This window comes from Lepidochelys kempii, chromosome 2 (genome assembly GCF_965140265.1).
Source record: "Lepidochelys kempii isolate rLepKem1 chromosome 2, rLepKem1.hap2, whole genome shotgun sequence".
Lineage (NCBI taxonomy): Eukaryota > Metazoa > Chordata > Testudines > Cheloniidae > Lepidochelys > Lepidochelys kempii.
The window spans coordinates 134,867,543-134,889,092 of NC_133257.1; the positions used below are offsets into that span (position 1 = coordinate 134,867,543).

The window sequence follows — 21,550 nt, forward strand, 5'->3', positions numbered from 1 at the left end:
GTCGGTCCGGTTCTGTGTGGACTATCGGAAGCTCAATGCCATCACTGTATCTGATGCCTACCCCATGCCCAGGCCGGACGAGCTCCTAGACAAGCTGGGAGGAGCTCGGTACCTCACCACCATGGACCTTACAAAGGGCTACTGGCAAGTGCCGCTGGATGCAGATGCCCGACTGAAATCGGCCTTTATCACCCCTCTGGGGCTCTATGAGTTCCTGACCCTGCCTTTCGGCCTCAAGGGAGCGCCGGCCACCTTCCAGCGCCTAGTGGACCAGCTCCTGAGGGGGATGGAGAGTTTTGCCGTGGCGTATATTGATGACATCTGTGTCTTTAGCCAGACCTGGGAGGACCACGTGTCCCAGGTTAGACAAGTGCTGGACCGACTCCAGGGGGCTGGGCTGACTGTAAAAGCGGAGAAGTGCAAGGTGGGGATGGCGGAAGTATCTTACCTGGGCCATCGGGTGGGGAGCGGCCGCCTAAAGCCGGAACCAGCCAAGGTGGAGGTGATCAGAGACTGGCCCGCTCCCCACACCAAAAAGCAGGTCCAAGCCTTTATTGGGATGGCAGGATACTACCGAAGATTTGTGCCCCACTTTAGCGCCATCGCCACCCCCATCACGGAGCTATGCAAGAAGGGGAAGCCAGACAAGGTGGTCTGGACCGAGCAGTGCCAGGAGGCTTTCCGGGCGCTGAAGGAGGCTCTGGTCAGTGGCCCAGTTCTGGCAAACCCAGACTTTGACAAGCCCTTTGTGGTGTTCACCGACGCCTCAGACACAGGACTGGGGGCGGTCTTAATGCAGGAGGGTGAAAAGGGGGAGAGACACCCCATCGTGTACCTGAGCAAGAAGTTGCTACCCCGGGAGCAACACTACGCGGCCATCGAGAAGGAGTGCCTGGCCATGGTGTGGGCCCTCAAGAAACTAGAGCCCTATCTCTTCGGGCGACACTTCACTGTCTACACCGACCACTCTCCCCTGACCTGGCTGCACCAGATGAAAGGAGCCAACGCCAAGCTCCTGAGATGGAGCCTGCTCCTGCAGGATTACGACATGGACGTGGTCCACGTGAAGGGAAGTGCCAACCTGATAGCGGATGCGCTGTCCCGGAGAGGGGGCCCCGAACTTCCCCAGGTCACTGGTCAGCGTGACCCCGCTCAGTTCAGTCTCGAAGGGGGGAGAGATGTGACGATGTGACTCAGCAGGGAGGGGGGAGTGTTGACCTGGGAATGTGCCCTGGGGATGGGAGACCTGAGAGCCTGTCACCTGAGCCAGGAGGGGGAGGGGGAGGTGACACCTCTGCCCAGGAATGTGAACAGGGGCTGCAGCAGGGAACCTGCTGGGTGGGTTTAGTTTCAGTTTGGGGCTGGGTGGAGGAACACAGGGAACCCCAGGGCTGGGGTCTAAGCTCCCTGCTCCCCCAGAAGGACGTGATTGAGGGGTCCTGGTTGTACCCACAAGCTCTGTTTGGGACTGTTCCTGTTGTCCAATAAACCTTCTGTTTTACTGGCTGGCTGAGAGTCTCAGTGGATCCCAGGAAGAGGGGTGCAGGGCCTGGACTCCCCCACACTCCGTGACAAGGACCAACTGAGATTGTCTTTAAATATATGACCTCAGAGTCACCAACTACAGAAAAAGACTGTTTAGGCCTGAGAGGAAATTAGTTGGAAGGTCTTTATACATAGAGTAGCTAATATTTTGATTATATCTGATAAAGCTGGATCATCTTCCAAGAGCATGGCATGAATCTTTTGTAGTTAGCCAGGTGGCAAAATGAAACATTTCAGTGCTGATATAAAGGGTCAGTGCAGTTTTTTATAAGCTAAGTTTCTAAGCTTGGAGCTAGAGAGGCCATTTAAAATATTTAATAGATCCTATCAGGCTGGCCACAATTGGTTATCTTAAAGGTAGCTGGCAGTCACACTCTGGGAGCCCTCATGATGACACCATTGGCTCCCTGCCTATAAGTTGACTGGACTTCTTGAGTATAAACTGGGCCCTCAGTTCAATGTTAAGGCAAGCAGGTAGCATTACTTGAATCTCCAGGCAAGGGGAAATTGGAGCATTCAGCCACCATCAGAGTTCAGGGAGGCTGGTGTCATGGGGCTCCGATCTGAATCACAGTTAGTCTCTAGGAGTGTCGGGTCAGAGAGTCTTTGCAGCCAGCACCCACGGAGTAAGGAATTTGGAATGAATAGAACCCTATGAATTTACCAGGGGATGGGAATAATCTGGCCTTTGAATGTTCCCTGACCTTTCGTTTCCTAGCAACACAAAACTGGCCAGTGGAATATTGTGTGGTGCTCCTAATTTACACATATCAAATATCAGCTGTGATCTAAGCCTGGCTAATTTCCCTTGATGACTTTCAGACAACTACCTTAATACATGAAGAAGCCAAAGGAAAGGCTCCTAGGAGGCAGCATTTTTTAATTGGCATTTTCTTCCTCCAGAGTAAGAATTACCAGGAACATTAACCTGCTTGAGAAAACACTGAGAAACAAGCCTGCTTATTACGGTTGGCTTGTTGCAGAGATTTTTTCCCCCTGATCTGTGAATATAAGATTGAAGTAAACGCTGGATGGGAACTCATTATATCAGAGAAAGAGAAGTAATTCATTTCCTCGTTAAAGAAAAATAACAGTGATGAAATATTATGTTTTTAGTGCTACCCATGCCCACAATTTTATCATGAGTCATGCACTAATTGATGTTTTTCTAACTGGCACCCTGAGAATATATGAGAATCTCAAGGTTTCATTTTTTGAAAAGGCACTTTCTAGCACTTACAGCTGGGAGAAAAGCGTGAAAATGGGACCTTGGTACACGGTACAGTCTCAAAAATCCTGAAGCAATTAAAAAGAACAGTATCTTCACTGTTCTTAAATCTCATGGGTTTTCAGCCAATCTCATGATTTTCGGAGGCCTGACTCATGTTTTTTTTAAGCATTTGGGCTTGGTAATGCTGTGTTTCCCATCATCTGATGGATGTGGAATGGTTTACGTGAAGCCATTTGGTGCTCTCTGTCTGAATCCTAGTGGACAGGTGTCTATATCACAGTTGGCACCCTTCCTAGCATTGTCAACTATGGGCATAGAGAAGGAATGTGCTGACCACAGAAACTGTTTGCCCAGGTTGGGGATGAGAGTCAGGATTGAGGCACACTGGTGGCACAGTGCACACTTTGCTAGTGCCTGTCCTCTGTTATCTGTGGATTAGTTAAGAAATTCAATCTTTGTGGCTGTCTATCCAGCACCTGAGGTCAAATAAGAGCACAGAACTAAGTTCCCTTTAAATAAGTAAAAGTTGTAGTTTTTCATAGAACATAAAGCTAGAAAGGGACCACTGTGATCAGCTAGTCTGATCTCCTGTAGAGCTACAGGTCATAGGACTACGCTGAATTAATTCCTGTTTGAACTTGAGCATATCTTTTTAGAGAAGGGAAAAAAATGCAATCTTGATTTTAAAAATTACCAGTGATGGAGAATCCATCACAACCCTTGGTAAATTGTTCCAAGGGTTAATTCCCTCACTGTTAAAAATTTACGCCTTATTTTTAGTTTCAATTTGTATAGTATCAGCTTCCAGACATTGGATCGTTTTATATCTTTCTCTGTTAGATCAAAGAGCCCATTATTAAATATTTGTTCCTATGAAGGTACATATAGAGTGTAATCACATCACCCCTTAACTTTCTCTTTGATAAGCTTAAATAGATTTTCCTTCTTGAATCTATCACTATCTGGCATGTTTTCTAATCCTTTAATCATTCTCGTGGCTCTTCTCTGAACCCTCTCCTATTTATTGACATCCTTCTTGAATTATGGACACCAGAACTGGGCACAGTATTCCAGTGGCAGTTGCACAAGTGCCAAATACGGGTGATATAAACTCTTTACTTTGTGAATAATGAAGAATGCTGAGCAGCCTCTGCAAGATAACATTTCAGAATGGAAGCCCATCAAATCACCCATAGCATTCGGGCTTGCAGTCCAAAAGGGCTAGATAGTAACTTTATAATCTGCCCTAAGCAAGGGGTGTCATGTTGCTGCAATGCTCCAGGAGCAGACCAGAGAATAAATTGTGACTTACAGTAACAATTCCTCCCATGCACTCTCCCCTGGCTCTGGGGAGGGAGTTTAGTTTTTTGTGTGGAGCAGTGCATTGCCCACTTACAGACATCCAGCTACTCTGGCTGGTGAGAAGGAAGGGTGGAGGCAGGACTCCACCCACTCCCCATCCCTATTCTTTCTCCTCCCTGCCCACTTGCTCACGGTAGGGAGTATCGGGCAAGCAGTCCCATGGGTCCTCCCCATGTCTGGAGTCACAGTGTGAGCAAGGAGGCCTCATTCCCCGTCCTCCTCTGCGTGCAGAGTAAGGGCTGTGACAATCTAGCCCAACACCGTTTCTGCCATTGTGTTCAGGATATGCTGCTGTTGCCATAGTGGCAAAAGAAACACATATTAGCACCTGAGTGAGGACTAGCCACATGGACAGTTTCACATTTTAAAGATCACTGAGTAGCAGTAAGTACTATGCTGGCTAATAAAATGTTTGTGGGATCAAACTCTGTTATAACATTGACTATGCTTGCTGGTGTAGATTGAACAAAACATGTTCTATCAGATCCATGATCCATCCCAGGTATTTACCAGTAGTAAAAAATATGATATTGTAACATATTTTTATTTCTGTGCTACACAGGCAAGAGTGAACCATGTTACAGCCACCATATTTCAATGTTGTTTTGTTTTGTTCTTTAAATGTAGATGTGGACTTTTAACGAAAACATGTCTTAATATTTACCAGTTGTAAACTGTTGAAAATGAATCTATATGCCTTGATTTAAAAACTCAAATGTGGATGGGACTGCCATGGAAAATTAAAGTTTATGGGTGAAATCTTGGCCCCATTTTAGTCAACAGGAGTTGTGCCATAGGTTTCTACAGGATCAGTATTTCACCCTTTGAGACTAGTTTGTATGCAGCCTGAGGAAGTGTGCATCTGCTAGTTTTAACAGCAGCCGTTATTCTATAAATGGAGTAGTATGTATTGCAGACATAGTTCTCTTGACCATTGTCATGAACAGTGATGACCCTGATTCTGGTCATCTTGACAGGGTGTTGCTAGGGAAGGACAGCTGCCTTTCAATTAGCGTTTCACAGCAAGTTTTTTCATGGTAAGTCTGTAACTAACAGCTTGCTTGATTTTTTTTCAGGGGAACACTGCTGACCGATTACAATGTGGTGAGAAAGAGTGGCCAGATTGAGGTTTAGCCTGCAGGGATTGGAGCCTTTAATTAGGATGACTTTAGATAAAATGGTAACAGATTATTCACAGGTGGAGAGGAGGGTCTATGAAGATTTCCCGCTGGGGTCTGTGCTGTAAACGGCACCTTCTGTCTGTTTTACCAGGACTGTATCAGTCAAGGCTGCTCCAAATCTCAAATCCCCTTTCTTCAGATGCTTTTAATTGTGTGTGTCTCACATGGGTGGAGATTCAGTCTTCATTTTGGGATGAACCCCTGTGAACCTCACTGTTGATTTCAGTAGGATCTTTGAAATAACATATTCAAGCAGTAAGGTCCCAGTTCAGCAAAACGCTTAAGCACATGTTTCATTGTAAGCATGTAGGCTGAATCGGTGCCTAAGAAATGACGGGGACTGAACAGTTTTAGGAGACAGCATGTCTTGGGATTTATTTGTCACCAGGCTGAAGGCGCAGTTGGCCAAATTCTGCCCCTATACCTCTGTGGACCCCCATTGTAACTGAGGGTAGAATTTGGTCCATTTCAACCCACGAAATTGATAATTGCCCTGAAATGTAACACTTCAGTGCTACTATCTTAATTAAATTGAGTTTTAAATAATAGCCAAGGGGAAAGTCTAAGATTCTGTGAATTGATTGGTCATTGGTGACATTAGTATGAGATTACAGCCATTTAGAAGGATCCTTTCCCCCTTCTCCCCATACATTTGTAAAGCTGCTTCTAAATCACATCTTTGCCATAAAAAACTATTACAAGCACTGTGGGGCAGGCTCTGTGACTACTGTATGTGTGTGCAATACTTAGCACAATGGGGCCTTGGCCTGGCTGAGACCTCTGGGTGCTACTGCAATACGAATGTAATGGTAATAAAACTGCTCAATAGCTACAGCAACTGTTTAATGGTGCAACATTTCATGTGTCTTAGAGGTAGCAATGTGTGTGAGAGGAAGAGAGAAACATGCAATCAGTAAACGTTTGTAAAGCAGTTTGAATGAAAGGCCTTATGTAAATGCCATTGTCATTTGTGGTGTTTCCTCATTTAATAACTATTTTTGTGAAGGTTTCAGAGTAGCAGCCGTGTTAGTCTGTATTCGCAAAAAGAAAAGGAGGACTTGTGGCACCTTAGAGACTAAGCAATTTATTTGAGCATAAGCTTTTGTGAAGAAGGAGAAGAAGAAGAGGTAAAGTTGCAGCACTCCTACGGTATTATTTTAAGCATAAGAGTACAGTATGGTACTGTACTCTTTGGTACAGTAATCACCAAAATTCTGATGTCCCTCATCAGTCTGAAATATTCAAGGGGAACAAACTAGAGATAAGTCATACTGTAGCATGCAATAACTGGAATTAAATAGAAGATAGCTAATTGCATATACAGGTAGAAATCATATGTTATTCCTTGTAATTGGCATATGTGGTGCTTTCATGTTTGTTCTTGTACAGATGATACAAAAGAGCTAAGAGATTATTATCAAGTTAACTATGAAATCTTGCCTGGAATTTGGTACAGAATGTTTAATTTGAGTATCCATTTCTCAGATCCTCGCTTGGCACTGCTAGATGTGTGTAACTGTCAATTGAATAGTCACATGCCCCTCTCTCTGTATTGTTGCCTTAATCTTAGCAATTAATCACCATCAGTGTTACTATTTATCCAGTTTTTGTTAGAGCTTTTTTAGGGGGAAGGGGATGGATTGGGGAGAGAAATATGCACACACACACACTCACTCAGAGATCCTATCCAAATTTCTAGCATTTGTTGTGCTGTTCTGTGTCCGTTGGGTTTATTTTCTCTCTCTCTCATGTTCATTGGAATAGAGAAGGAACATCTCCCAAAGCCAGTGAACTGTCACTTTTGCAGCAGTTCTTTTCAGAGCACTCAGGAGTTGCTGCTGGCTGCATGCTGGAGGGTACCAGACACTTCTACATTCTCTTTTTGTTTTTTTAAGTTGCTTTCAAAGTGTGTTTTCTTGAAGTCAGTGGGGTCTGAGGCGCTCCACACCTTGCTGGATGTGCTGAGCTGTAAATAGGATTGAGCCCTCCATGCCACCTAAGACACTGTCTAAATTTATTTACTCTCTTACCTTATAAAACTTTAACCTTTTATTCTCATGTGAATTGAGAATTAACTCTGTGGATATTGCTGTGCTATAGAAACTGAAAAGAATGCTCAGATTTCACCCCTTGTGGCCTGTGTACCTGAGGGAGATTTGGAGCAATGTAGCTAGACTAGTGCAAACCCCTACCCTAGAAGTGCTGCACCAGTGCAAAACAGGGCTTACACCTGTGTGACTTGCCCTGGCAATTTAGCCTATGGGGGCAAAAACTTTAAAACAATGTGGTTCTACTGTACAGAAGGATGGGGTGGGTCAGGGCAGCTTTCTAAAGGAACACAGGTGGTCTGGGGGAGAGGAAGGCGTTTGGCCTTCCAGTCTTTTCAGGGGCCACATGGGGCTGGAATAACTTCCCCAGAGTATCTCTGCAGCCTGGAAGAAGGATTTATCTGCCTGGCATTCTAGGCCCTGACTGAGATTGGAGCCCCACTGTGCATACACACAAAGACAGTTCCTGCCTCCAAAGAGATTACAGTTTAAATAGACAAGACTAATGTAGGCTGGGGAAAATGGGCAGGAGGAAGTGAGGAAGTGTCTTGCCCAAGGTCACACATCATCTCAGTGGGGAACATAACCTAGCTCTCCTGATTGCTATCCACTGGACCACACTGGCTTTACAATGCTGGCTGTGCATTTGCCCACTACCCAGTCTACTATTTGGATTGGATACTGGACATGAGGGGGTAGAGGATTATAGAGTAGCATAAAGGTAAAGTATCAGGGGGTAGCTGTGTTAGTCTGTATCCACAAAAACAACAAGGAGTCCGGTGGCACCTTAAAGACTAACAGATGTATTTGAGCATAAGCTTTCGTGGGTAAAAACCTCACTTCTTCAGATGCATGCAGTGAAAGTTACAGATGCAGACATAAATATACTGACACATGAAGAGAAAGGAGTTACCTCACAAGTGGAGAACCAGTATTGACAGGGCTAATTTGATCAGGGTGGATGTAGTCCACTCCCAACAATAGATGAGGAGTTGTCAATTCCAGGAGAGGCAAAGCGGCTTCTGTAATGAGCCAGCCACTCCCAGTCCCTACTCAAGCCCAAATTAATGGTGTTAAATTTGCAAATTTAACCAGAAACCTACTGACCACTATACTTACCTACATGCCTCCAGCTTCCATCCAGGACACATCACACGATCCATTGTCTACAGCTAAGCCCTAAGATGCAACCGAATTTGCTCCAATCCCTCAGACAGACACAAACACCGACAAGATCTTTATCAAGCATTCTTAAAACTACAATACGCACCTGGGGAAGTGAGGAAACAGACTGACAGAGCGAGAGGAGTACCCAGAAATCACCTACAACAGGTCAGGCCCCACAAGGAAAATAACAAAACACCACTGGTCATCACGTACAGCCCCCAGGTAAAACCTCTCCAGCACATTATCAACGATCTACAACCTATCCTGGAAAACGATCCCTCACTCTCACAGACCTTGGGAGACAGGCCAGTTCTCGCTTACAGACAGCCCCCCAACTTGAAGCAAATACTCACCAGCAACTACACACCACAGAAACACTAACCCAGGAACCAATCCCTGTAGCAAACATCGTTGCCTACTCTGTCCCCATATCTACTCTAGTGACACCATCAGAGGACCCAACCACATCAGCCACACCATCAGAGGCTCATTCACCTGCACATCTACCAATGTGATATATGCCATCATGTGCCAGCAATGCCCCTCTGCCATGTACATTGGCCAAACCGGACAGTCCCTATGTAAAAGAATAAATGGACACAAATCGGACATCAGGAACGGTAACACACAAAAGGCAGTGGGAGAACACTTCAGTCTCCCTGGACATTCTATAACAGATTTGAAAGTAGCTATACTTGAACAAAATAAACTTCAGAAACAGACTTCAAAGAGAAACAGCAGAACTAAAATTCATTTGCAAATTTAACACCATTAATTTGGGCTTGAGTAGGGACTGGGAGTGGCTGGCTCATTACGAAGCCGCTTTGCCTCTCCTGGAATTGACACCTCCTCATCTGTTGTGGGGAGTGGACTACATCCACCCTGATCGAATTGGCCCTGTCAGCACTGGTTCTCCACTTGTGAGGTAACTCCCTTCTCTTCATGTGTCAGTATATTTATGTCTGCATCTGTAACTTTCACTCCATGCATCTGAAGAAGTGAGGTTTTTACCCACGAAAGCTTATGCTCAAATATATCTGTTAGTCTTTAAGGTGCCACCGGACTCCTTGTTGTCATAAAGATAAAGATCACTTCATATCACAATATGCAACGATTTGTATCTTTTTTTTTTTTAAATGTTGACAGAGATGTGTTGATAAGAAAAATGTCACCCTGGCTGAATTACATATGTGGAATTGAATTTGCTCCTACTCATCAAATTCATATAGAAAAACAAGTAGGGCTGTTCATTAATCACAATTAACTCACACAATTAATTCAAAAAAATGAATTGTAATTTTAAAAATTAATCACGATTAATTGCAGTTTTAATCACACTGTTAAACAATAGAATACCAATTGAAATGTTTAAATATTTTTGGATGTTTTTCTACATTTTCAAATATGTTGATTTCAATTACAGCACAAACTACAAAGTGTACAGTATTCACTTTATATTATTTTTATTACAGATATTTGCACTGTAAAAATGATAAACAAAAGAAATAGTATTTTTCAGTTCACCTCATACAAGTACCATAATGCAATCTCTTTATCGTGAAAGTGCCATTTACAAATGTAGATTTTTTTTTGTTACATAACCGCACTCAAAAACAAAACAATATAAAACTTTAGTGCCTACAAGTCCACTCAGTCCTACTTCCTGTTCAGCTGATTGCTAAGAGAAACAAGTTTGGTTACAATTTGCAGGAGATAATGCTGCCTGCTTCTTGTTTACAATGTCAACTGAAAGTGAGAACAGACATCCACATGGCACTGTTGTAGCTGGCATTGCAAGATATTTACATGCCACATGCGCTAAAGATTCATATGTCCTTTCAAGCTTCAACTACCATTTCAGAGGACATGCGTCCATGCTGATGATGGGTTCTGCTCGATAACGATCCAAAGCAGTGCAGACTGACGCATGTTCACTTTCATCATCTGAGTCAGATTCCACAAGCAGAAAGTTGATTTTCTTTTTTGGTGGTTCAGGTTCTGTAGTTTCCGCATCGGAGTGTTGTTCTTTTAAGACTTCTGAAAGCATGTTCCATGCCCTCAGATTTTGGAAGGCACTTCAGATTCTTAAACCTTGGGTTGAGTGCTGTAGCTATCTTAAGAAACCTCACATTGGTACCTTCTTTGCATTTTGTCAGATCTGTAGAGAGTGTTCTTAAAATGAACAACATGTGCTGGGTCATCATCTGAGACTGCTATAACATGAAATAAATGGCAGAATGTTGGTAAAATAGAGCAGGAGACATAAAATTCTACCCCCAAGAAGGTCAGTCAAAATTTACAGTAACACATTATTATTATTTTTTTAACGAGTGTCATCAGCATGGAAGCATGTCCTCTGGAATGGTGGCTGAAGCATGAAGGGGCATACGAAAGTTTAGTATATCTGGCACCTTGCAACGTTGGCTACAAAAGTGCCATGTAAATGCCTGTTCTCATTTTCAGATGACATTGTAAATAAGAAACCAGTAGCATTATCTCCCATAAATGTAAACAAACTTGTTTCTCTTAGTGATTGGCTGAACAAGTAGGACTGAATGGAGTTGTAGGCTCTAAAGTTTTACATTGTTTTATTTTTGAATGCAGTTATTTGTTGTACATAATTCTACATTTGTAAATTCAACCTTCATGATAAAGAGACTGCACTACAGTGCTTGTATTAGGTGAACTGAAAAATACTGTCTTTTGGTTTTTTACAATGCAAATATTTGTAATAAAAATAAAGCGAGCACTGTACACTTTGTATTCTTTGCTGTAAGTGAAATCAATAGATTTGAAAATGTAGAAAATATCCAAAAATATTTAAATAAATGGTATTCTATTGTTTAACAGTGCGATTAATCGTGATTAATTTTTTTAATTTCTTGACAGCCCGAACAACATGCATGCATTTTGGAAGAGCACAGGGACCCATCTGCAAAGACCTGGTGTAATAAATCCCTCCAGGGAGCAGAATTAATTTGTCTTTGAATAGAAATCAATAAGCTTTAGACTTATGCATTAGTACAAATGAGCTCTTTTAATCAAGTGTATCTCTCTCAAGATACAATATTGCCAAGATTTCCTTGCTTTGGATTTAAAGTGTTTACAAACAGGGAAGGACGTCTCATTTTTAAATGTATCTTGCCATGTCTCTTCAGTGAAATCCTTTGATCTCTCTCTCTGTATATATCTGGCTGTTTCTTAAACTCATTTATACTATTTGTTTCAGTGGACTTTCTTGTCAACCTATTCCATGTGTTTCTTCTTTGCCTGAGATAGTTCTGTCTGAATTCTCTTAGGCAATCTAGAAATGAGGAACTATTTATTTTTTATAATGTTTCTGTGCTGTGAAGTTCTTTCTACCTAGCCAAAATCAGTTTGACTGTTTAGCTTGGCAGGGCCATGACTACCTTATACTTACAAGGCATGTTTTCCAGGGCAGTTGAAATTATCTTTTGAAATGGAGACTAAACCCAGACTACCACTACTACTATTTTAGGTGAGGTTTAACCAATGATTGGCACTGTAAGAAAATTGCATCTTTTTATGTGTTTGTGGTGGTGGTGGTGGTTTTTGGTTTGTTTTGTTTTGTTTTTTTGAGGCTTCATCTGGGGTTCTCTAAACTCTAGCGCCCCCCCCCCCCCCCAGCCCAGCCAATTTACAAACTAAGGAAAAAAGAAAAGGAGTACTTGTGGCACCTTAGAGACTAACCAATTTATTTGAGCATGAGCTTTCGTGAGCTACAGCTCACTTCATCAGATGTTTACCGTGGAAACTGCAGCAGACTTTATATACACACAGAAATCATGAAACAATACCTCCTCCCACCCCACTGTCCTGCTGGTAATAGCTTATCTAAAGTGATCAACAGGTGGGCCATTTCCAGCACAAATCCAGGTTTTCTCACCCTCCACCCCCCCACACAAATTCACTCTCCTGCTGGTGCTAGCCCATCCAAAGTGACAACTCTTAACATAATCAAGTCGGGCTATTTCCTGCATAGATCAAGGTTTTCTCACATCCCCCCGCCCCCATACACACACAAACTCACTCTCCTGCTGGTAATAGCTCATCTAAACTGACCATTCTCCAGGTTTAAATCCAAGTTAAACCAGAGCATCTGGGGGGGGGGGGGGGTAGGAAAAAACAAGAGGAAACAGGCTACCTTGCATAATGACTTAGCCACTCCCAGTCTCTATTTAAGCCTAAATTAATAGTATCCAATTTGCAAATGAATTCCAATTCAGCAGTTTCTCGCTGGAGTCTGGATTTGAAGTTTTTTTGTTTTAAGATAGCGACCTTCATGTCTGTGATTGCGTGACCAGAGAGATTGAAGTGTTCTCCGACTGGTTTATGAATGTTATAATTCTTGACATCTGATTTGTGTCCATTTATTCTTTTACGTAGAGACTGTCCAGTTTGACCAATGTACATGGCAGAGGGGCATTGCTGGCACATGATGGCATAGATCACATTGGTGGATGTGCAGGTGAACGAGCCTCTGATAGTGTGGCTGATGTTATTAGGCCCTGTGATGGTGTCCCCTGAATAGATATGTGGGCACAATTGGCAACGGGCTTTGTTGCAAGGATAAGTTCCTGGGTTAGTGGTTCTGTTGTGTATGTGGTTGTTGGTGAGTATTTGCTTCAGGTTGCGGGGCTGTCTGTAGGCAAGGACTGGCCTGTCTCCCAAGACTTGTGAGAGTGTTGGGTCATCCTTTAGGATAGGTTGTAGATCCTTAATAATGCGTTGGAGGGGTTTTAGTTGGGGGCTGAAGGTGACGGCTAGTGGCGTTCTGTTATTTTCTTTGTTAGGCCTGTCCTGTAGTAGGTAACTTCTGGGAACTCTTCTGGCTCTATCAATCTGTTTCTTTACTTCTGCAGGTGGGTATTGTAGTTGTAAGAAAGCTTGACAGAGATCTTGTAGGTGTTTGTCTCTGTCTGAGGGGTTGGAGCAAATGCGGTTGTATCGCAGAGCTTACCCATAACTATTTCACATTTGGGGACAATGTATACCTTCAGATCAGCGGCACTGCTATGGGTACCCGCATGGCCCCACAGTATGCCAACATTTTTATGGCTGATTTAGAACAACGCTTCCTCAGCTCTCGTCCCCTAAAGCCCCTACTCTACTTGCGCTATATTGATGACATCTTCATCATCTGGACCCATGGAAAAGAAGCCCTTGAGGAATTCCACCATGATTTCAACAATTTCCATCCCACCACCAACCTCAGCCTGGTCCAGTCCACACAAGAGATCCACTTCCTGGACACTACAGTGCTAATAAACAATGGCCACATAAACACCACCCTATACCGTAAACCTACTGACCGCTATTCCTACCTGCATGCCTCCAGCTTTCACCCTGACCACACCACACGATCCATCGTCTACAGCCAAGCTCTGCGATACAACCGCATTTGCTCCAACCCCTCAGACAGAGACAAACACCTACAAGATCTCTGTCAAGCTTTCTTACAACTACAATACCCACCTGCAGAAGTAAAGAAACAGATTGATAGAGCCAGAAGAGTTCCCAGAAGTTACCTACTACAGGACAGGCCTAACAAAGAAAATAACAGAACGCCACTAGCCGTCACCTTCAGCCCCCAACTAAAACCCCTCCAACGCATTATTAAGGATCTACAACCTATCCTAAAGGATGACCCAACACTCTCACAAGTCTTGGGAGACAGGCCAGTCCTTGCCTACAGACAGCCCCGCAACCTGAAGCAAATACTCACCAACAACCACATACACAACAGAACCACTAACCCAGGAACTTATCCTTGCAACAAAGCCCGTTGCCAATTGTGCCCACATATCTATTCAGGGGACACCATCACAGGGCCTAATAACATCAGCCACACTATCAGAGGCTCGTTCACCTGCACATCCACCAATGTGATCTATGCCATCATGTGCCAGCAATGCCCCTCTGCCATGTACATTGGTCAAACTGGACAGTCTCTACGTAAAAGAATAAATGGACACAAATCAGATGTCAAGAATTATAACATTCATAAACCAGTCGGAGAACACTTCAATCTCTCTGGTCACGCAATCACAGACATGAAGGTCGCTATCTTAAAACAAAAAAACTTCAAATCCAGACTCCAGCGAGAAACTGCTGAATTGGAATTCATTTGCAAATTGGATACTATTAATTTAGGCTTAAATAGAGACTGGGAGTGGCTAAGTCATTATGCAAGGTAGCCTGTTTCCTCTTGTTTTTTCCTACCCCCCCCCCCCCCCAGATGCTCTGGTTTAACTTGGATTTAAACCTGGAGAATGGTCAGTTTAGATGAGCTATTACCAGCAGGAGAGTGAGTTTGTGTGTGTATGGGGGCGGGGGGATGTGAGAAAACCTTGATCTATGCAGGAAATAGCCCGACTTGATTATGTTAAGAGTTGTCACTTTGGATGGGCTAGCACCAGCAGGAGAGTGAATTTGTGTGGGGGGGTGGAGGGTGAGAAAACCTGGATTTGTGCTGGAAATGGCCCACCTGTTGATCACTTTAGATAAGCTATTACCAGCAGGACAGTGGGGTGGGAGGAGGTATTGTTTCATGATTTCTGTGTGTATATAAAGTCTGCTGCAGTTTCCACGGTAAACATCTGATGAAGTGAGCTGTAGCTCACGAAAGCTCATGCTCAAATAAATTGGTTAGTCTCTAAGGTGCCACAAGTACTCCTTTTCTTTTTGCGAATACAGACTAACACGGCTGTTCCTCTCAAACTAAGGAACTAACTCATATGAAAAAAGCATGAAGGTGTTAATGTCTGCCCTAAGGGCTTTTCCTGATGATAATCTCAGGCACAAGCTTTTCACTGTTAGGAGGCTCAGGACAGATCAGAGTAGGCATTTAGCATTTTAAGGAGCCAGAGTCTTGTCTGCATGGATTTCAGATCATATTAAAGCCCTGACTTTAATGCCTTCTGGCACAAATTTATTGGAGATCTGTGGACATCACAAACTGATAAATTGCAAGTTGCACTTCCAAAGAGGAGAAGGAGAAGAACAACAACAAACACACAGCATCAAGCAGAATGGTTCTTACTTGCAGCCATTAAAACCAGGGAAATTCCAAGTTAAGGTTACCTCACTGCCCAAACGTGGCTTAGGTGAGATTCTATTACAGTTACATCAGTGTAAATATGGAGTATTTCCATTAAAACATTATGGCCTGTTAGTGCAGTTTCATGTGATCCTCTGTCAGAGTAGCCCACAGCACTGCTTATTCTGATCACTGATGAGTTATTTATTTTTCCAACACGGACTGCATGCTGATGGAGCAAATATTTGATAGAGGACCTTGTGTGCAGCATTGAATAGGTGCCAATAAGTCAAGTTAAAGGCATACTCAGTTTAAAAATAAAAATTGCCCTCCTTTGGAAACTTTTAATATACGCTTGTTACAAATATAATATTTAAAATTCCTGTAAATGAAAAAGATGAGAGAGAGAAAACCATTGCTTCAGTTTATGTTGTGCACTTGTCAGTGCTTTTTGTCAAGTAATTTTCAGTTTCTTCTGGATAGTTAGTCATTTCCCTCTTTCGTTTGTCCATGGGGAAGGGGGAAACGTGATTATTAAAAAGGAAGGAAGGAAAATGCACAGGTATTCAGAGCTGATACAGAACCTGAAACAATTTAACTCATTTTGGAAACTGACTAGATTTTATGTTGATCATATCACAGTAAGGGGCTTTGAGAGCCTTCAGTTGAATCTCTTGCTTTTCTGAGTTTGCTAGAACGTTAACGTTATTTTAGGGCAGTTTTATTTTTAGTATGTTATTAATTTTTACATCCGAGGATACAGTGTATGTTCAATACAGTGTTCTAGAAGAGATAAGTTGTGGTTCTGCTCACTTTAAAATACTTCTCAAAATCCACTCTTTACATATGTGTTTATAAAGTAAACTGCTTTGAAAGAAGTTTCTCTCTCTCCCTCGTCTACTGGATTCCAGGGCCAAATCTGCCCTCACATTACTGATTTAAATCTGGAAGTACTCTACTGGTGTTACTTCAGACTTAGACTAGTGTAGGCGAAATCAGAATAGACTTCTTCAGTCTGTGTATCTAGCACGGTGCATGAAATAGACATGTTCACTCTGGCACAGAGAGAGAGTACTTCTGTAGTTCAGATATGGTTGGCTGCCGTTTTCAGTCTCAGAAGTGGCTGCATTTTAACAGGAGTGTATATGCACTATTTAGCCTCCAGTTCTGCAAACACACACAATTTAACTTCAAGGATATGAGTAGTCCCATTGATTTGAGGCATAAGTGTTTGCAGGTTTGGGGCTATAGTTTGTAAAGTTCTGTTAGATAAAGAAGGAAATGAATTACCTACGATCTGTTACTGGTCTGTGTACAGTGCCTACCACGGGAGTCGTGGTCCATGACGAGGGCTCCTAAGCGCTAATAATTAATAGTAAGTGTAAGATATATTTATTATTACATCATAAGGTTTCTGTGCTTTCTTTCTTTAAATAAGCTTTGAATGAGTCTGCTGGATAGTTTAGATTAGGACTCCTAAAATGATACTTTTCTGTGTATATGCTGCATGTTATGGTATTGTGCTTAGGGCTGAATTAATGTTTCTTTTAGTTGTTTTACTTCGAAGTGTAAAACGGTGGATATGCTTAAATGTCTTATCTCCTGGCTCTCTGCAATCTCTCCCCCGTGGTGCCTGCAGTCTGAGAGCTCCCCAGACAGCTTCTTGTGTTGTCAAAGCCAATATTGCTGCTTATGTTCCTAAGAGCAGAATAGCCAGCAGCTCTCCCTCAGGACAACACAGTTCAGGTCCAGGTAGTGTGAAATCTGTATCTGCTGCCATGGGGCAGACACATGTAACACAGCAGGCAATGGCTATTTAAAATGTATTGATGAAACTAGCCTTACATAATAGTGGAATTCCTTGAAACAATAACTACACTTTTCAAAGGTTTAGTAACTGCTTTAACTCCATTAATGTCAGGGGAGTTACTCCAGGGATGAATTTAGCCCCAGTGTTTATTAGTAACCTCTTAAAAAAATGACAGGTTTCAGAGTAGCAGCCGTGTTAGTATGTATTTGCAAAAAGAAAAGGAGGACTTGTGGCACCTTAGAGACTAACCAATTTATTTGAGCATCAGCTACAGCTGTAGCTCACGAAAGCTGATGCTCAAATAAATTGGTTAGTCTTTAAGGTGCCACAAGTCCTCCTTTTCTTTTTTCTTAAAAAAATGAGTAAGTAGCATCAATTGAAGGAGGATTGTTATGTGATAGCTGAGGGGTGTTGCCAGCTCTAGTGACATTTGCTGTTTTTCTTAACAGCCCCTGCTGCTGGAGTCAGCTGATTACTTGAAAATCTCAGCTTTCATTTAAAAAAATACAAGTTTCTAGCCATCATGGCTTCGGGGGGCAGGGCGGAAAAAAGCTTGAAAATGTGACCTCCTCCCTAAAGGCTTGAAACCCAGAAGGCAAATTAAAAAAACGCAAATTTCATGATTCTCAAACTAATCTCATGGCCTGATCTTGTGAGTTTTAAATACTTGGGTTTGGTAGTACTGCTTACTGTAACCCATGGTGTAAATCAGTTTTGCAAAACTCTTCATATCCACAGTAAGGCATTATTTTGACAGATTAATAAAATATCCTACTTGTTTGTTTTCATGATCAGTCATCGTGGTAGAGGGAGGGCAAGCATCTTTTGTGTTTGGACTGGTACATTTTAATGACAATTTTTCTAGGCTAGTCCAGAACTGATGCTGGGTCACAACCACACAAAGCAAGAGTCCACATCACCAAACCACTACATGTTGGGCGCTTCTGGAAAGCATGCTTGGCAATCTCAGAAAATGTTAGGGGTTTCAGAGTAACAGCCGTGTTAGTCTGTATTCGCAAAAAGAAAAGGAGTACAAATTTATTTGAGCATAAGCTGTAGCTCACGAAAGCTGATGCTCAAATAAATTTGTTAGTCTCTAAGGTGCCACAAGTACTCCTGTTCTTTTTTCAAAAAATGTTACTGCTATTGTTATCATTTACATAGTGCCCTAGAATAAGATACAAATATACTGTATAGGTTAAGAGGGAAGTTGAAAATCAAGATTGAGGTGCAGTTACAAATGTGACAAGACACTTTCAAAAGTCTGTTTTCACCATTCCAGGTATAGCCTTAACTTTCAAGAGCATTGCATTTCATGGGGGTGAGGGGAGGTAAGACAGTGAAACAACCATATTACTAGTAAGAGGAATAAATTATTAAAGTAATGCCAGGTGTGACAAGCAATTTTTATAGATTCTTCACCCTTCCCCTTAAGTAAATCAGCATCTAGGATTCAGACATCCAATCTCAGTGCGGTGAGAGAAGTAAATTTTAGTGGCTGAATTTCTTACTGGCCCACCGTTCTCCCTTTAACCCTTTATCAAATCCTGTAGCCACACCACACTAATTATCCTGAGAATGGGAGGGGTTGCCATGGTGGCCGAGCACTTTTTAAAGCACAGGAATGGTGTTCATTATTGTTCAGTGTCTTTAGCTGTGGGGAAAAGGTCAGTGTGGCAGTTGTTTTCTATATAAATTTTGGCCTCTGTGCCAAAGAGGAGGCTGAAATGTACTTGCGATGTCTGTAAAATGGTGAATGTTACTGAACTTTATAGAGCTATTTGGACTAAGCAGTTTGGTTCCGAAAATTTTTACTGCCCACGGAGCTAAGCACGATAAAATATTGCTATGAGGGAGAAATGAATGAAAGGAAGATTGTTGTGATATTAACATCTTTGTTTTAAATGTTGATTGCTTTTTGTGGGGGGGAGGAGAGGTTGAAATTAATACACTAATATTTCTGAAGTTCCCTTCTATACATATTTTGCTTTGTTTTAAACGTCTAATAAATAGAACATAAAACTAATACATTAGTTTAATTGTGACTGGCAGCAACAGGAGATATATAACTGAATGAAGTTGTGCAGTTCTAAAATAATTATTGTGAAGTTGTGTTTTCTTAGGATTACTTGTGATAAATAATGCACCATTAAAGTTCACCGTTTCACAAGTAATGGAAAAAGCATTTTGAACCAGTGTCACTTAGCATTTGACGCAGCTCCCACTGATGTCCATTGACTGCAGTGGGAGTTGGATCAGGCCCTATATAGCCAATTAGTCATATGTGCCATACTGTGCACGCAAGTCTTACTCAGGTAGATGGCCTGTATCAGCAAAGCAAGTGGTTTACCGTAAGCAAGTGAGTAGCCCCACTGAACTCAATGGAATTACTCACCTTATGTAGTTAAGCACATATGTATGGACTTTTCAGGGTTAGGGATAGAGTGCTCAGTGCCTTGCAGGATTGCCACCTTACACGGACTTTAGTCGCTTTTTTATGGTTGTAATTTAAAGAAGAATTTGATTCTTCCACTGCAGTATCTGGTCAAGAAGCAAGATATGGCAAAAAAGTAGCCGTGGATGCTAAATAAGAAACACCACTGATGGTAATGTTTAGGCTTTAATATGCGAATGATCAGGTTTATAACTTATTTGGTGCATCTCTTTTCTAAATAAAAAAGGATGCTAAAATAGCTAAACACAAAGCTAAAGAAACAGAATGATGTGGCTGAATATGCTAGGTAAATAAATGCTTTCTACTACGTACACACAATAAAATGACCTGTCTGCTGCTTTGCATTGGTAGCCAAAACATGACTAGTATGAAATAATAGTAATGAAATATATAACTAATCAGAAGAGGGAAGAAACTGACAAAGTTTTCATCATCAACTTTAAATAGGAAATGAAATGTCTATCGTTGTTACAAAAATAAAAACACAACACACACACAAACCTATTCCTTAGCTATTCTAATTAGTCTCAACCCCTGTGTTTATCTCCAGGGAATGCAGATTAAGGGGGTTTATTTTTTTCAAGCTATAATTTTGTAGCTATTAATTTAGCAATCCCTTGGTGCTTTCTACTGTTTCATTATTGAGAGCAATGTCTAGTTACTAAATACAAGTGAAATAAAAAGAGATGGCTGATTGGGTTAAACAGGGGTTGCAGTGCTGCAGATATGGAGATTACATTGTGTAATTACCCTTTTAGTTTGTTTTATCCTGAAGAGATGCTTCATATTTCCTGAAATGTTCATGTGTTTAGAAACTGTACAGCCAGTGAAAGGTATTTTGGGTGTAGGAAGCTCTGACTTGGCTCCATGCTTCTCTGATTTGTATGTATAGCTTTTCATTTATTTTCCCAAGATCTCACATTACAAATTTGATAGAGACCATGTTAATATCCGTTATTGTTAAGTTATTTTAATTTTAAAAATCCATTTGTTTTAGATGCCAGACCAGTTCGACCAGACAGTGGTGCTTAACCAGCTACATTATTCTGGGATGCTGGAGACAGTGAGGATACGACGGGCTGGCTTTCCAGTGAGAAGGCAATTTCAAGATTTTTATAAAAGGTAAACATGCAGTGGGACAATTGTATGAAACAAACATAAATCCTGGATATTGAGCTCATGCTCTTAACTCAGAGGATTAGAAGAAACCTTATGAAATGGATGGGGGCGGGGGAGAAGGGGTAACTCTATTGTCAAATGAAGAGATAAGTAATTTAAAAAAAATTTTTTTTTGTGGTGGGAACCAGGTATAAAGTCCTAATGAGAAACTTAACTGTGCCTGAAGATTTAAAAGGGAAGTGTGCCGTCCTCCTTCATCTGTATGATGGTACTAGCACCGAATGGCAGCTTGGAAAAAATAAGGTAACATAATCTTATTAGATGGTTGTCCTCTTTCATTCCATGGCTGTTGCTAATATGAGTCTAAGGACAGTATTTAGGCAGCTCCCAACTGCACAGCTGTGGTTGAACTTACTGTTTGTATTGGGGTAGAGCTGAGTTGGCCCCATTGTGGTGGGTGCTGTACAAACACATAGTAAGAGCTAGCCCTTGCTCTGGAGAACTTAGTTTAAGACTCTGCAAACACTTAGGCATGCAAGTAGCTTTACTCATACAAGTAGACCATGTGAGTC

At 42.0% G+C, this 21,550-nt stretch overlaps 1 protein-coding gene and 1 long non-coding RNA gene across 2 annotated transcripts in view; one reads left to right on the plus strand and one right to left on the minus strand.

Moving 5' to 3' along the window:
- The window catches only part of MYO10 (myosin X), a 281,597-nt gene that overhangs the window by 213,734 nt on the left and 46,313 nt on the right, over positions 1–21,550 (plus strand). Inside the window, exons 20-21 of the mRNA XM_073332289.1 lie at positions 20,857–20,981; positions 21,167–21,281. Coding sequence (XP_073188390.1) covers positions 20,857–20,981; positions 21,167–21,281 — 240 coding nt within the window. The remainder of the gene's footprint in view (positions 1–20,856; positions 20,982–21,166; positions 21,282–21,550) is intronic.
- LOC140907099 (uncharacterized) overlaps positions 1–21,550 on the minus strand; it is a 174,998-nt gene that overhangs the window by 66,078 nt on the left and 87,370 nt on the right. The gene's annotated exons all lie outside the window — the stretch shown is intronic.